Source organism: Sinocyclocheilus rhinocerous, unplaced genomic scaffold, assembly GCF_001515625.1.
Source record: "Sinocyclocheilus rhinocerous isolate Xijiao unplaced genomic scaffold, SAMN03320098_v1.1 scaffold1243, whole genome shotgun sequence".
Classification (NCBI taxonomy): Eukaryota; Metazoa; Chordata; class Actinopteri; order Cypriniformes; family Cyprinidae; genus Sinocyclocheilus; species Sinocyclocheilus rhinocerous.
Window position 1 is genome coordinate 1,078,447 of NW_015626033.1, and position 15,175 is coordinate 1,093,621.

At 38.3% G+C, this 15,175-nt stretch overlaps 1 protein-coding gene across 1 annotated transcript in view; it reads left to right on the plus strand.

Moving 5' to 3' along the window:
* LOC107707224 (WD repeat- and FYVE domain-containing protein 4-like) overlaps positions 1-15,175 on the plus strand; it is a 45,041-nt gene that overhangs the window by 5,667 nt on the left and 24,199 nt on the right. The window contains exons 8-38 of the mRNA XM_016511183.1: positions 42-202; positions 1,135-1,596; positions 1,694-1,795; positions 2,139-2,329; positions 3,383-3,972; positions 4,223-4,313; positions 4,883-5,097; positions 5,210-5,295; positions 5,432-5,651; positions 6,274-6,350; positions 6,586-6,804; positions 6,889-7,067; positions 7,438-7,669; positions 7,754-7,905; positions 7,994-8,105; positions 8,221-8,411; positions 8,493-8,645; positions 9,654-9,727; positions 9,889-10,050; positions 10,207-10,298; positions 10,425-10,515; positions 10,628-10,836; positions 10,951-11,117; positions 11,232-11,354; positions 12,607-12,768; positions 12,884-13,063; positions 13,577-13,703; positions 13,842-13,993; positions 14,087-14,325; positions 14,699-14,820; positions 14,931-15,122. Coding sequence (XP_016366669.1) covers positions 42-202; positions 1,135-1,596; positions 1,694-1,795; positions 2,139-2,329; positions 3,383-3,972; positions 4,223-4,313; positions 4,883-5,097; positions 5,210-5,295; positions 5,432-5,651; positions 6,274-6,350; positions 6,586-6,804; positions 6,889-7,067; positions 7,438-7,669; positions 7,754-7,905; positions 7,994-8,105; positions 8,221-8,411; positions 8,493-8,645; positions 9,654-9,727; positions 9,889-10,050; positions 10,207-10,298; positions 10,425-10,515; positions 10,628-10,836; positions 10,951-11,117; positions 11,232-11,354; positions 12,607-12,768; positions 12,884-13,063; positions 13,577-13,703; positions 13,842-13,993; positions 14,087-14,325; positions 14,699-14,820; positions 14,931-15,122 — 5,525 coding nt within the window. The remainder of the gene's footprint in view (positions 1-41; positions 203-1,134; positions 1,597-1,693; positions 1,796-2,138; positions 2,330-3,382; positions 3,973-4,222; positions 4,314-4,882; positions 5,098-5,209; positions 5,296-5,431; positions 5,652-6,273; positions 6,351-6,585; positions 6,805-6,888; positions 7,068-7,437; positions 7,670-7,753; positions 7,906-7,993; positions 8,106-8,220; positions 8,412-8,492; positions 8,646-9,653; positions 9,728-9,888; positions 10,051-10,206; positions 10,299-10,424; positions 10,516-10,627; positions 10,837-10,950; positions 11,118-11,231; positions 11,355-12,606; positions 12,769-12,883; positions 13,064-13,576; positions 13,704-13,841; positions 13,994-14,086; positions 14,326-14,698; positions 14,821-14,930; positions 15,123-15,175) is intronic.

Consider the following 15,175-nt stretch of genomic DNA (forward strand, 5'->3'; position numbering starts at 1 on the left):
ACTTGGGAAGGACATATTGACATATTTTTGCTCTTCTGCAGCTGTGAGGAGGAAGTGACAGAGGAGCACTTCCTAGCCGTTCAAGACCTTCTAGGCCTCATCGCGTCATTCACGCTTTTTGGCAAGGCTGAGCTGAAGGTCGGCATATGTGTGAACAACCCCCAACCACCAGGCTTCAGGTTCGACCCCACCCTGACTAACGGTAAGCCGCCATGACAGACAGTGAGTGCCACTCTGCATCTCTGCTCCACCACCTCATGATAACGCCACAGAAAAGGCAATTATGTCCAGGATGATGAAGTGTAGCTCTCCTCACTAACCCGGTTAAGCCACCCTGCATCCATTCTCCTCATCCATACAGCAATTCTCCATTCATCACCACCAGAGCACCTCACTCCTGAGAGAGAGAAAAACAGCCCCTTTTTTTAACCTTTATTTCATTTGACTTTGATGTGATTTTAATTATGGGTGAAATTCAATCTTATTACCCTCTGCAGCTATATTTATTTGCCATAAACATCAGATCACCTTTTTCCAAAGAGCCAATCAGTCTTTTTCATATGTTGATGCATTTGAATGTTGATATAGTTCTAAATGTGGTTTAACTTCTTTAATGCATGCCATTTCACACACTTTCGGCAAGCATAAGTGTGATACATAAGTGTGATACTTGATGCAGAGTTACTCATTTGCATGAGCTCATTGATGTATATAATGGCATCAATAATGCTGCTGTCTCACTATATACTTTTAGGAATGGCATTACAAATTGTTATAAATATAAATTACAAATTGTGTATTTACTGTATAGTATACATAAAGTCAATGAATATAAGGTTATGCTACTCAAACATGCTGGAAAGTTATTTTGGGCCAGTCATGTTAATTACATCTCAAATCAGTATTTATCAAGATCATTTTATTTTATTTTATTTTTGCTGTACAAATAATTGTATTTGCTTATTTAATTTAATTTATTTTATTTTATTTTATTTAAATGTTTTCTAATTTTATTCTCATTCTTCACTGTACATTTAGTTTTTTTTGACTAGAACGTCTGTAAATAAATGCTTAACTAGTCGCTTCTTTTTTCCCTTACACTTTCTATATGCCTGACTTTCTTTATATCTTCAGGTTCGCCAGTGAAGAACCTCACAGCCTTCAAAATCATCCAGTCCTCCTTCTTGCGGTCAGGCAACACGGTGATCTGCGGCCAAATCCTGCACACCATCCAGATGATCTGGTCTTGGGAAAAGGCTAACTTCTTCCTACTGGAGTGGTCTCTGCAGTCTCTGGCTCAGCTGGCGGAGTGTGTGTGGCAGAAATCGCCACCTGTTCACCTCATTTTCTTCGAACTGCTTGAGACCGTCATCCTCCAGCTCTCCTACATCCCACACGAGACAATCAGAAAGGTCCAAGCTGTGTTGAAGCAGGGTTGTTCAGAGGCCTTCAACGTCGCAGCTCTGGACTGCTTCTACAGGCTCATCATGCACAGTGGATTGCTGTCTGAAGTCCTGAGTGATGGAGGACTGATGGAACAACTGTTGTATGAGCTTAAACGAAGGGCAAAGATAATCAGAAAGGCTGGTGTTGCTGGTAAGTCTTTTGGATTTCTCTGTACTTTGAATTACGAAAACAAGACAATTTGAAATGCAGATGCCTGATCCTGATTTGAGATCTTATTTATTGACAGTGAAGGAAGTTGCGGAGAAGGCTGACAGCTATGAGAGGAAGTTGACCACCAACATTTTAAATGTGGTTGCAGCCCTGGCCTTCCAGTCAGTCAGAAACACTGGTTAGTTGAAGTAATTTTCTTTATAACTAGTATTTTAAAAAATCAAAGTTATACAAAGTGTTTTGGAGTATTTTTTTACAAGTTTTTTTTTTTTGTATATTTAATTGAATGTGTTACTTGCCATTTCTTTGTGACAATTATTTGCAGTGTGTGCAGGATATAATTAAAATAAACTAAAATAAAGCTAAAAACTATTAAATTAAAATAGATCAATAATAGCATTTTAGAATAAATAAATAACTTTATAATACATTTAAAAAATATAATTTGAGGTAAATAGTTTGAAACCACAGTACATCCAAAGTCATTATTCTGTATCTGATCAGTCTCTTTGATTTAATAGTGTTTATCAGGGACTTAGGGATGATTCCCTATGTGAAGATCTTTCTGGATGTTGAGCAGTTCCGCAGTCCTGCTCTGTGCATCCTGGAGCAGCTGTCGGAGGTCAATCCCGAGGAATACATGAGCACCGCCATCGGAGCCCTCTGCTCCTCCACTGAGAGCGAGATCAGACTCAAACAAGATCTCTTACAGGTGTTTATTCCTTTGCTGCTTTTTATTTTTGGCTAACCCACATGCTTAGTCACATATGCCTGCTGAAAGGGCGGTTTTCCATATGTATTTATGACTTCCTGGTTTTTCCTGATTTCTTACGCATGTAAACATATTGAAATACAAGTCACAGTTTATTCCAAAGCATGACTGGATTATAACTGAGAGGACTCCTACTAAAACTAAACTGAGCTCAGGTATCATGTACCTGTCTGTAAATTCAGCTTCCATTCCTAATTCTAACAAATTATAACATGGTTGAAGCATAATGAGCCGGTGAATTTATTATATCAGCTTTTGGGAGCCTGATTCCATTATAGCCAAATTCAGATTGATTTGCTAATATACTGTTAGCTGTTAACTCAAGCTTCATTTGATTAAGCTTGCAGCCTTGTGGTGCGACACACACAAAATTATGAGGAATATCAGATCAGAGAATGTGAGAGAAATCCAATTATGCATAACTATGTTATTCAGTTACTGTACATGCCCATTTTTTAGATTCAAGCGCAGGAATACTAACCTGCAGACCATTAAGATGTAACTGGGTTAAGGCTGCTGACAATTGGATTCACCCCGACCACTCTGTGAAATGTGTCAAAGCCATTCTGATTACTTCTATTGGTCCTAATTAGGTTTGGGCTTCATTTTATGACACATTAGCTCTTTGATGTATCAGCATGGTAGATTGAATAAGGGATAATCCATTTTGTGCTAGGCTCTTCGATACAGGAGACCCCTCCCGTTTCCCTTTTCATAGTGATGCATTATATCCGAACAGATATTCTGAACACATCCTGGGTATGGGCATAGTAAAACCTAGTAACTAATTCCCGTGATATTGCTGATTGAAAAGCATTAACATCTGAAGTACACTACAGTTGAGAAATTTGAGGTCAATAAGCCATTTTTTTTTATTAATACTTTTATTCCGCAAGTATTAAATTGATCAAAGTAACACTTAAAAAATAAAAAAAACCTTACCAACCCGAGTAGTGTACTTGTAATAATCCCTTGTACCTTGCCTTTGGACAGTCTATCATGAAAGTTCTGGAAAACCCAAACAGTTGGAACGCCTTCCGCACTTCTGGAGGCTTTACTGGCCTGCTCTCCATAGTCGTGGACATGGAAGGATCTCTGATGGAGGCACCAATGGGACCGTGGGCCTCATTGAGCCGCCAGAGCCTTGTTGAGCTGCTGCTCCTCACCCTACACACCCTCGCCCTTGCTGTGCACGTGCACCCCGTCAACGCCCACTTTTTCCACACGACCGGTGTCTGCGAGAAGCTGGGTGATGCCCTGCTGCAGCAGGGCTGTTTCCAGAGAGGGGTCCCTATGGAAACAGACAAAGAAAGCTCAGACTGCAGGACTTTCCAACAGTTTGTGGAGGCGGCGGAGAGGCCAGAACCTCAGTTGCCACCACCTTTAGGAGACTGTGTTAAACTACTGGGATTCCTGGAGCAATTTGCTACCGGTGTGAGCTTGGCTGCAGATCCATGCACAGGATTGCAGGATAATAATGAGGCTGGTGAGAGTCAGAGGACAGGGGAGCCATCCAACGAGGATGAGGCATTCAATCACACTAGCGCCACAAGTGTCTCATTTGAGTCAACAGACTCTGGGAGGTAGGTGCTCTCAATCATATGTATATATTTATAGAAATTAGATTGCTGTCTGTTTTTGTTTAGGTTAGTTTAGTTTAGTTTTGTCTGGACAATTACATATAAATAATTCCAAAAAAGATAAACTGCACAGCATGATAGTTTTTTGATACAGATGTCTAGACCTGAAAAGTCAGTAAATCAATACTGGGACAGTTTCTGCTTTGCTTTTTCTGTCTGTCTATGATTGTTAAACATGTCATTGCTTATTCAGGGCTTACTATGACATCACCATTCTTCATCCTGGAGCTGTTAAGCTGATCATGATTCTTCTGCCTAGTATTTACTGTCCCAGTGACCCTTGTGTAAGTAAAACCACAAACATGTTCATATCTTCTACATAATTTGTATTTGGTGTAATAATTAAGAGGCAATAATGGCCTTGGATTAAATGAACAAATAAACAGCATAGAAGTGTGCACAAAATGCAGTTTTTTTTATGTCAGTCCAGCAAAATGTGCAAAAATTGGCCTCAGTAAGATTTTAAAAAGTTTTTATTATTACAATTTAAAAGAACCATTTTCTAATTTAATTGTTATATTTTATACATTATTTTAATCTTCAGTGTCACATGATCCTTCAGAAATCATAATATGCTAATTTGGTGCTTAAGATACATTTCTTATTATTATCAGTGTTAAAAACAGTTTTCAGGATTCTTTAATAAATAGAAAGTTTGAAAGAACAACATTTATTAATATAAATACTTTATACCATTATTAATGTCTTTACTGTTACTTTTGATCACTTTAATGCATCCTTGCTGAATAAAGGTATTATTTTCTTTTAAAAAATAATTACTGACCCAAAACCTTAAAATATGTGTTTGTTTTTGAGCATATACCACAATAATTGCAGACATTCTTTCCTTTAGTTGTCTGAAGAGCTACAGTTGGCTGTGGCTCATCACGTGCAGACTCTGGTGAAGTCAGAAAGAAACAGGCAGATCATGTGTGAGTTTGGTCTGCTGTCCACATCGCTGACTCACTGCAAACATATCCTCATCGACAATTCCCATTCGCTACATCTGCCCATAGTACGGATCCTTGAGAAACTCGCATCTCAGTCCATGGATCACAAGTGCCTCAGGTCAGCATAAGCAAATGCCAATGCATTCCTCATGACAAATGCTGAATATATGATATAATGAATGTAGGTTTACATATTTTGTATGCCATTACAATAGTGTGCTTTATCTTAGGCGGTTCCTGTGTCTTGGGGATCCTCTGATGTGCAGTGGAGAAAATCGGCTTTCTGTCTCTTGTGAAGAGGCCAACAACAACACAAGTACAGTTCCTCCGAATCCTCACAGACTTCCTTTTTGGATTACTTCCTGTTTTATGAAAAACATTTGATCATATTGTTACATCTTTTGATTGAAGAGACTGTTTAGATTTTCACAATTTTCTGTTATCTATTGCAGACCAGACAAAAGACTCTGAAGAGGATAACAGGAAATCCTTAAAAAAGGCAATGAAAAGAAGTTTCAGTCTACTGAAAACATCTTCAGACAGTGGGACAGTAGTTCCTCTTCATAGAATCATAAGTCTTGTCTCTATCACATCGCCACGGAGCTTTCAGCCACACAAAGTCTCCAGTTCCCCTTCCTTTGTGGAGTTTGACATGACAGACAGTGGCTATGGGTATGTGTTTGCAGATATCCTCAGAAATTAATCGGTTTAGAACAATATAGATTTGTGTCCTTTAAAGCGGTGGTTGTCATCCAGGGGCAAAGGGCCACTGGGGCCTGCAAACTTGACAACACAGTGACAACACAGGATGCCTTCAGATTATTTAAATGAATAACAATTGATATTCATATTATTTTTTTGATATTTAATATTCCAATACATTAATTATACATAAGTTAAGTAAGAAAGTTAACTGAAATCTCATTTTCCTCTTCAATAACTATTGGTCTTATATAACATACTCTTCTTGAAACTTCTGGAATCACAAAATGATTGTGGTTAATTCATACTGTATATTGACCCTCTAAGTTTCTGTTAATATAAATTTTCTTTGAATATTATGTTGGGCAATAGTTGAGAACCATTATTTTAGGGACTTTTATATAAAAAATAAAATTATTGAACATAGTGGTGAATTAAACTGAAAAAAGAAAAGTTGAATGGCACACGTTTTGGACCAGAGGTTAAATTTACCATATCATTGCCAAATGTAAGACTGGAAGTAGAGTTACTGAAATATTAATTAAGCCTTAGTTATTATGCTAAATGACCACTAACAATTTTGTCTCCACAGATGTCTGTTTCTGCCATCACTTGCCACAGTAAAAGGTGTCAGTGCAGATTTTATCTCTACAGGAGGCTTGGGCACTGGTAAGAAAATCTGTAGAATTACATTGTTACATAAAATAATCTGAGATTCAAATGGAAACCCCATCTAAAACATGAGACATACAATTATTCTTTTGGTATGAAAATCTAATATACTAATAAAAGATTAGTTCCAAATTGATTTATCACATCAGAAAGGTCCCATTTACTCATTTATACATTTATAATATACAGATCCTGTTCTTCTTATATAATCTCCTCTTGTTTATCTCTGCAGACTGCAGAGGCTTCCCTCCTTCAGCCGGCCTGTCTTTCTCCTGCTGGTTTATGATCTGTAGGTTCAGCTCAGCCTGCGAATCCCACCCTGTGCGTCTGCTCACGGTAGTGCGCCACATGTCTCGTGCTGAGCAGCAGTTCAGCTGCCTGTCTGTCACTATCTCTGCCACCGACGGCTGCTTGGTGATCTCCACTGAGGAGGAACCTTATCAGTTCTTAGGTGAAAATCTTCACTTCAGATTACCTTTTATTTACACCTTTAGTTTAGGCATGTATTATTTACAGTATTTATTTTATTCTACAGACATGATGGAGCCAGACGAGCAGACTCCCAGCGCGCTACCATCCTCAGTGCGGTTCAAATGTTCTAAACAGCTGATACCAGGCCAATGGCACCATCTTTGTCTGGTTATGGCCAAAGGAATCAAGAAGAGCTGTTTAGCCACTGTTTATCTGAATGCAACAGCAATTGGAAAAGCAAAGGTTTGTGCAGGAATTTATATTAAGGATAGTTTTGAATGACATACTGTAAACTACTGTTCAACAGTTTGGGGTCGGAAAGATTTTTTCAGTGTTTAGCAAAAAAGTCCCTTATGCTCAACAAGGCTGCATTCATTTGATCAAAAATATAGTAATATTGTAAAATTGTGACATTTAAAAAAATATATATATTATTAATATATTTTAAATATTAACGCCAAGGTCATGGGTTCAATTCCCAGGCAGTGAAGAACCTGAAAAATGTGTACCTTGAATGCAGTTTAAGTTGCTTTGAAAAAAAGCTTCTGCCGAAATGAATAAATGTTAGTCAGCATTAATTGACAAAATCTGTCTCTGTTGCTCTTTTTTGCAGATCAAATACATTCAGCCGTTTCCCGGTCAGTCCATATCAATGGATCCCTCTGCAGTCATTGACGTGTGTGGGATTATTGGGACTCCATCTATATGGAAACAGCATGCGGCTCTGGTCTGGCGGGTTGGTCCTACGTACTTCTTTGAAGAAGTTTTGAGTTCTGATCAGGTGGAGACTATTTATGGGCAAGGCACCAAATACATTGGCAACTACCTTGCTTCCAATGCCCAAGGTGAGAAAGTTTGCTTTTCTCGGTCCAAAAACAGTTCTGAATTTTATGGAAATCTGTATTCACACAAGTACATGTGCTAATTAGGAGGCGAGACAGATGTTGCAGTGTCCCAAATTAGGATGGTCTCCCAAGAGAGGATTTCCTTTGCCATAAACATGGCAGTGTCTACCATCACTACAGTAGTAGATATTAGAGACCAGTACAACGAGGTGGACTGTCGCCTTATAGCCAAAGAGGTGCTTTCATTTTCCTTTTTTGTTCATGGATTGAATTATTTTGATTGTTAAATCATGAGTTACTCTTCTATTTTTTTTTTTATCACAGATGGGGGTCACATCACGTGATAATTGTACTCCTGTCTTCCTGGCTCATAACATCAGTCAGCACCTTAGTGGAACTGCTCGGACAATTGGGGCAGCCCTGGTTGGTTGTTTTGGTAAAAAGTCTACTAGCTACTTCTCTAAAGTGCTTGCTGTATGACAAGATTGCAGCATTTTTGTTTTCGTAGTGAACCTTTAATTTAAAAGCTGATTTTACACCTTGATTTCCAGGTGTAAGGACGTTCAAGTCATACAGTGCTGCAAGTAGCTTCCAGTTCATTGGTGGACCTGCTGCCATTCTGAGTTTGGTGGCAATGGCCTCAGATGACAGCTCCTTGTATGCTGCTGTCAAAGTTCTGCTCTCTGTTTTAGAGACAAATCCTGTGATGCAGCAGGAGATGAAACGAACTAATGGCTATAAGGTAGTGCTGTCAAATAATGTAAGTTAAGCCTTGAAGTATAACGAATCCAAGCTGCAGATTTAATTTGTTTTGTGTTTTCAGCTCTTGTCCTTCCTGCTGAAGATGAAGTCTCAGCTGATCAGCAGCAGGATTTTCCAGCTCATTATGGCCATAGTGGGCACAATGGAGCTGGGCATTGTCGCTGTTTGCATTCCAAACATCACTGCCTTCCAGGACATCCTCTGTGACTTTGAGGTAAGTTTTAGATTGGTATGGTATGCTTCTTCATAGCTACAATATTTTTCTGCTCTGGTGAGTGAAATAGCATTCTGAATGGCTTTAAATGAATATTAATAGAGCTGTTCAGTCATGACGTCAGTTTGTAGACTAACCTGGGAGGCTAACTTGCTGGCTGCCACTACAAAGCGAATCTGGTCATGGCTAAGTCTATATTTAGTGACAACATTCTTCAAATACTTGGAGTGTTGTTGTGAAGGTTAAAAGCCACTGCAAATCTAATAAGATGGCACATAGAAATTCACCTTTAAGAGCTGCAGGATGACTGCACGGACAAGTTTATTTTATGTTCTGTTTCTAGTTTTCCTTTCAGTTATTGAATATGTGGACTAGCCTGTATAAAAATAGTGCTACCAGTACTTTCTGCATGCAAAACAAGGAAGCAAGTGTATGTGCTTGATGAATGATGTGCAATTAAATGAACAGTTTCTTAATATAGAAACGTTTTTTGCAAGGTACACTATTACTTAAATTGGGGCCTGTAAGATTTTATGATTTTTCAAAAACTTCTGTCAGAATTTCAGAATTCTTTAATTAATAGAAAGTTCAAAAGAACAGCATTTATTTGAAATATAAGTATTTTGTAACCTTATAAAGGTCTTTATCTTCAATGTTATGTTATGTTTTTGGTCAATTTCATGTGTCCTTTCTAAATACAATTAAATTTGTAAAAAAAAAAATCTTACTGACCATAAACTTTTTAATGGTAGTGTACATTTTTAAAGCACACAGCAGTTGCAAAAGTCATGTTTGAGATGTGACTGCACAATTAATGTTGTATATCAAAAAAGGGGAAAGTCTCTTTAAGTAATGTTAACTACAGACCTTATTTTAAAGCCATTCTAAAAACTCATAGGAAAATTCAGAGGGAACTCTGATGCTAATTTTGTTTTCTCTTGTTTTGCAAGATGTGAAATTTCAAAAGTATTGTCATTTCTTCAAGTTTCTTGTTTCTTTTTCCTGTAGGTGTGGCAGAATGCACCAGAAAATCTTGACGTTTGTGTTTTAAATCATTTTGTTGATATCCTAAAGTCATCGAGGTACGCTGTAGGCTACTGATGTCACGTTGTTGTGATTTTATGTTTAGTGTGTGGCATAAAGTGATGTGAAACATATGGCTCACTTCCTGTTTTTCAATCATGCAACCATGCCAGTGCTGTTTGCTGTGGATACTTGTTTCTGATTGTGAGTTTGTTTCCAGTGGGAGTCAGAAGAATGCTGAAGTCATGCATAGACTCAACATGATGAGCAAACTCCTGTTCCTGCTGCATGATACCAGTGTGACTCGCAGGAAGGTGTCAGTCATCTGCACCATCATCAAATCCCTCCTCGAGGAACATTTCAACGCCACAGACATCAAGAGGCATGTTTGTTAACTTTTATAGGCTTTTTTAAATTGAAAATTTTGTTTCATTATTGATTATCAATTTTGGGAAAATCTTAAAAAGATTTAAGACACGGAATTAATAATGATAATTCACTCAGTGTGATTTCTTGACATTCCTGTTTGTTCAGTCAGGCTTGGACTCTTCTTAGTTCATAGTATTTTGCCTCCGACATTGAATGAGAAAAGCACTTTCTCTGATTTGGATTTTGATGATCAATCACAAGGTACAAATTTTTGCAATAAACATTCACTTGTTCATGATTTTAGATATGTGCTCTGCTACAAAATCTTAAAACTTTTGAGGGAAGCTCATTTTTTACACTTTTTTTTTACACTCTTTGTGGCTCTAGGCTGGAGTCAGACTCCTGGGAGGTCAGTTTGGATCAGGAACCAGTTGCTCTCTATGCTGTCTTCTCTAATCATCTCAAACACTTCAAGCATGTGAGTCAAGTTTAGCAATGTAACAACACAAAGTCTTGCACTCTTTTTATCCTTGTTTCTATGAACCCACTGACAAATAATTTAATCCTGTGTTCTAAATATGTTTTTTAAGTGACAGTAACCAGGAAGAGGTATTCTTCGCATTGGGATCTGATTGGTTCCTCCTGCTCTTACAGGGCCACATCCACACCAGTACAGTGCTGCTGGTGCTCGCACTCCTTACTCACTTCCTATCATATCCAAACATCCTTGCCAAGTTCAGAGAGGGGGTGTCACCAGGAACATTAGTGGAGACCATGGAGATGCCCACCAATATCACAGGTAATTCCAGATGAAATTTCAAAAAGTACCGTCATTGTGATTGCTTGTGATTGGTATATACAGCACTGCAACAATTTACAATAATGTACCAAAATAGATTTTGATTTATTTTAGATAATTTGAAGTCTCGCTCATGGTCGTTTGAATGTTTGAGCTGTATCTGTCCGGGGTTTGAAGTTCTGCAGAAGCTTCTTGTCAACCACATCCACCTGCCTCAAGTTTATGGAGCTATCGCTGCACTGCTTATAGGAAAATCTGATTTCCAGGTTCCTGCGGGGCAGGTAGAGGTCACATTGCCTAATTGTCTGATATGCCATATTGCATCGGCATGTATATTTCATGGTTGTGATGAATTATGAGAAAGTTTATACTATGCTTTGTCTTTTGGATGGCAGGTGGATGTTGACATGATGCTTCAGAGTTTGATTGACAGCTGCAGTGTTGGATCTGAGGGCGTACAACTATGTGCAGATGCTGCTTGTGTTCTTTTAGAGTTGGTTAAAGTTATCATTACTAAGGTAAGTGTGTCTAAATTGCTACATTTATTGGCATAACATGATATATGTGATATATTTTTATTAGAATGGCTAAAGTCTACACACACTGTGCGATTTTTAGGATTGTACTTGTCAGACTGTACGAACATGATGATCATGTCACATTGTGGGATCTCAGTTGTCATTAATGTCAGACTGTACGACAGTCAAGACGCATTGGGTGCGCGCAAGAAAACTTGTCCGTAGTTCAACCCGTACACGTTCAGTGACTGCGAGCTGCATTGCACATGGGGCTGAAATGTTGGCTATCATGAAAAGCATACGGCAGCAATACCGGCGTATTTATGAAGAATAGTGTAAGCAGCACTACACACCCACATGAAATCAGCGGTGCAACCGGTGTTTATCATAGCAAAGGCAACATGATATGAATTCCGTGAGCGGAGGACGGGAGTGCCGGAGTTTATGGCAGTTAGAAGAATTCTCTAGCATTAATTCTGATCATGGCTTGTCTTGAAAAACGGAGAGTTTGACGTTTGTCGTAGAAGTCACACTGCAGGACTGTGCGCCAAATCTTCTGACACTGCCAGAATTTCGTCTGAGGTAAAATTGGTAAAATCGCAACGGCCATTAATCAGCTGTCAGTGAACATATCAAACCAGCGATCAAAGACTACAGATTTTGGCCTAGGATTATAGGAATTTTTTAGGATTTTCAAAATTTGTCTCAGACGGCCAAATCGTGGCCAAAATCGCACAGTGTGAGCCGGGCTTAAGTTAAAAACCTTTTAATTCTAGTTGAAGCACTCTTTGTCCTTGTCTTGTGTTTTTGCTGCATGTTTATGTACTTTTTTACTTTTGATTTTACTGCTCTTTGTTTTTCATTATTGGTGTTTTTAGTCATTTTATTATAGATCACATTGGTCAACTCTGGTTGTAGTAAATAGTGCAATATAAATAACATTGCCATTGCCATATACTTTTACAGATAACATTCAGATTTTATAGCAGTTGGAATTGGAAAGCATTTAAAGCATAATAAGGGATTACACCACCTAGTGCTCAAAAAAGGCAATAGACAGACAGTTGCATGTCTGCTGGATGTAATCTTGTACATATTCTTTAAGAGGCAGTTAGCATGATTACAGTCACTTATTGGAAACAGTTTGCATAATCCAGTTACATACAGGTGTTATCTGTGTCGCCACAGTCATTGATGCAAGACCAGTAAAACCAGCTTTCCTCAGGTTGTGTATTTGTATTACTCTAAAAAGCCTGTAACAGGAAGTGCAGATGGCTGGGAAGTTCATTACCCGGGTAGTGTGATGCAGTTTCTCTGCCTGGTGAACAGTTTGTTTCCTCAAGATCCTCTCTGGACCTCCCCTGATTTCCTTAGTTCACTGGCCAGTGCTGTTTTCCCCTTTGAAACCCCAGAGGTGAGACTTTTGGGGACTGTACCTTTTTCTGTGCAATTTAAAAATATACCTAAGAGACATTTTTTTGCCTCATAGGCAAGCAGTTTACAGAAGTGATATTCTGCTTCTCATACAGAGCTCTACAGGTGTCCAGGGTATCAAAGAAAGTGGCGAAGTAGTGGGGGAGCCCCCCTTGCTCCACCCATCACACCCAGGCAGGAAGCAGGTGTGTGACTTCATCCGTATCCTCTTGATGGACAGCCTCATTAACATTCCTGTCAAAGATGGTTTTCATCCTTTAATACAACTGCTAGAGGTAAGGGATAAAAAATATTAAAATTTAATAATTCAAACAATTTTTTTTACAATATTGTCTGTCTATAATTCATTAAGTATACATTCTATATACATTAATGTTGTTAATACTAATAACAATACTAAATAATATCATAACATAAATAAATTACAATAATAATTTACTTAATATTATTTATGAATTATAATGTATTTATTTTTTATTTCAATAATAATAATTATAATATACACTATACATGCTGTTCGTTTTTAAGTACTGTTTAATAATAAAAGGTACTGCTATTGCAATGCAGTCACATCTGAGCTGTTAAACCAGCATCTGATGTTGTGTATAATATTTTTCCTCCATAAGGTGCCACCCTTTGCTCAGTTTTGACGATGAGATGCACATTACAGCTCACTGGGGGATGATATCTAGCAGTTTATACAGTCAAGCCTGTAGTGCTTTTGTGGACTATAGTGAAGACCTTTTATCCCCAGAAATATTTTAACATTCTGAATGTTTTGTGTTTAGTTTTCCCCGGATGGTGTCTGCCAAGAGCAAAGGCAGAGCTTTCAGACTGAACTCCTGGAGTTTGTGATGGACATCATCCACATGACAGGACAAGAAGAGGGCCAGTCTACTCACGTGACCAGAGATGGTAAAATATATCACATATAAAACTTCTTTAAATTAATTTGTTGAATGTCAGAAATTGATTTGATCTTTTTGGATGAAATAAGCAGGGTTTTAAGGATGCTTTTATACCACTCACATGTCCCGCTATATTCTCCCCTAGATCCATCCAGGACCAAGCAGGAAGGAAAAACTGCTGTTTTGGTTGAGAATGTGGCATTCTTCAGTAAAATGCTAGTGGAAAAACTCTACTCTGGAATGTTTGTGGTGGAACCAGAGAACCTCCTGGTCTTCATGGCTGAACAGATAGCAGTGGTGAGTTTATCTTCTCATTTCTCCAATATACTGTATTACTGTTTCAAGCCCAGACAAATCCATATTTACACTGCATGTTTGTATTGACATCAGGCACTGGAAAGTGGTCATGGTCATCGGGAAATAACGGTCGGCGTTCTGTATAAAAACTTGAACCGAGCCCTACTTTACTTCCTGTCTCGGCCCAGACAGACTCCAGCTGAGCAGGAACTCATTATTCAAACAATTCGCGTGTTACAGCAGCACTGGGATGTGATCATGGCAACATACAATGCCAATGTCCACTTCATCAGCTGTCTCATGCACTGCCTCGTCCTTATCCGCTCTGGCAGGTGGGTTTCATTGTTAGTGATAGTGGCACTTTTCACTAACAGGTTACACTTTGTTGACCTATTTTTTTTTTTTTTAAGTATTAAAAAGCACAAATCCAACATATCATTGGTTATTGTATGAAAAATTATTTGCAACCCTAACATTATTATTATTTTTATTAATAAATAAATAAAATCAAGTGTTTAACATTAGTTAGACTGTATGTTTTCCAATATTTTAATAGCAGGATTGCAAAATCTCATATGAAGATATAACATAACATGTTGTTTAATATAATTATGTGTAATATAATATATATTATTCAACATTTTCCTAAATTCTAACTAGCTGAATAAGAAAAAAATTATTAAAAAAAAAATTGCTGCCTTTTAGCTTTCTTGAAGGGTTTGGCTGTGAAGTCCATAAAAAACCCACAAGAAACATCTGGAGGCATATTTTCCCACACAAGAACAGCCAGGTGATGTCGCAGACCAAAGTCACAGATTCAGCAGAAGGTCTGTTTTTATTTTTTATACTGTATATATTTACTTTTTTTTTTTTTTTCCCTGTCTGCCAGGCACACAAGTATAATGAAATGTTTTGAATATGGTTGTGATCCTTCTAGTGGAGTCAGAGCTGATGCTGCTTGTGGAAAGCACCTGGAATCGAGTCATGCGGGAGCGAAGACAGGCGCTAGAGGAGGCCTATAAAATTGACCTGTCTGCTAAGCCGGGCAGCAAGGAGGGCCAGGTTTCTATGGGTGATGTGAGCCCTCTGTGGGAGGAGACGGCCATGAAAGCTTGGCAGCTCTTTATAGGTCAGTCACTGCTTGTGTGTCAACATTTGAGATTCCTATCAGGCATCTTATTT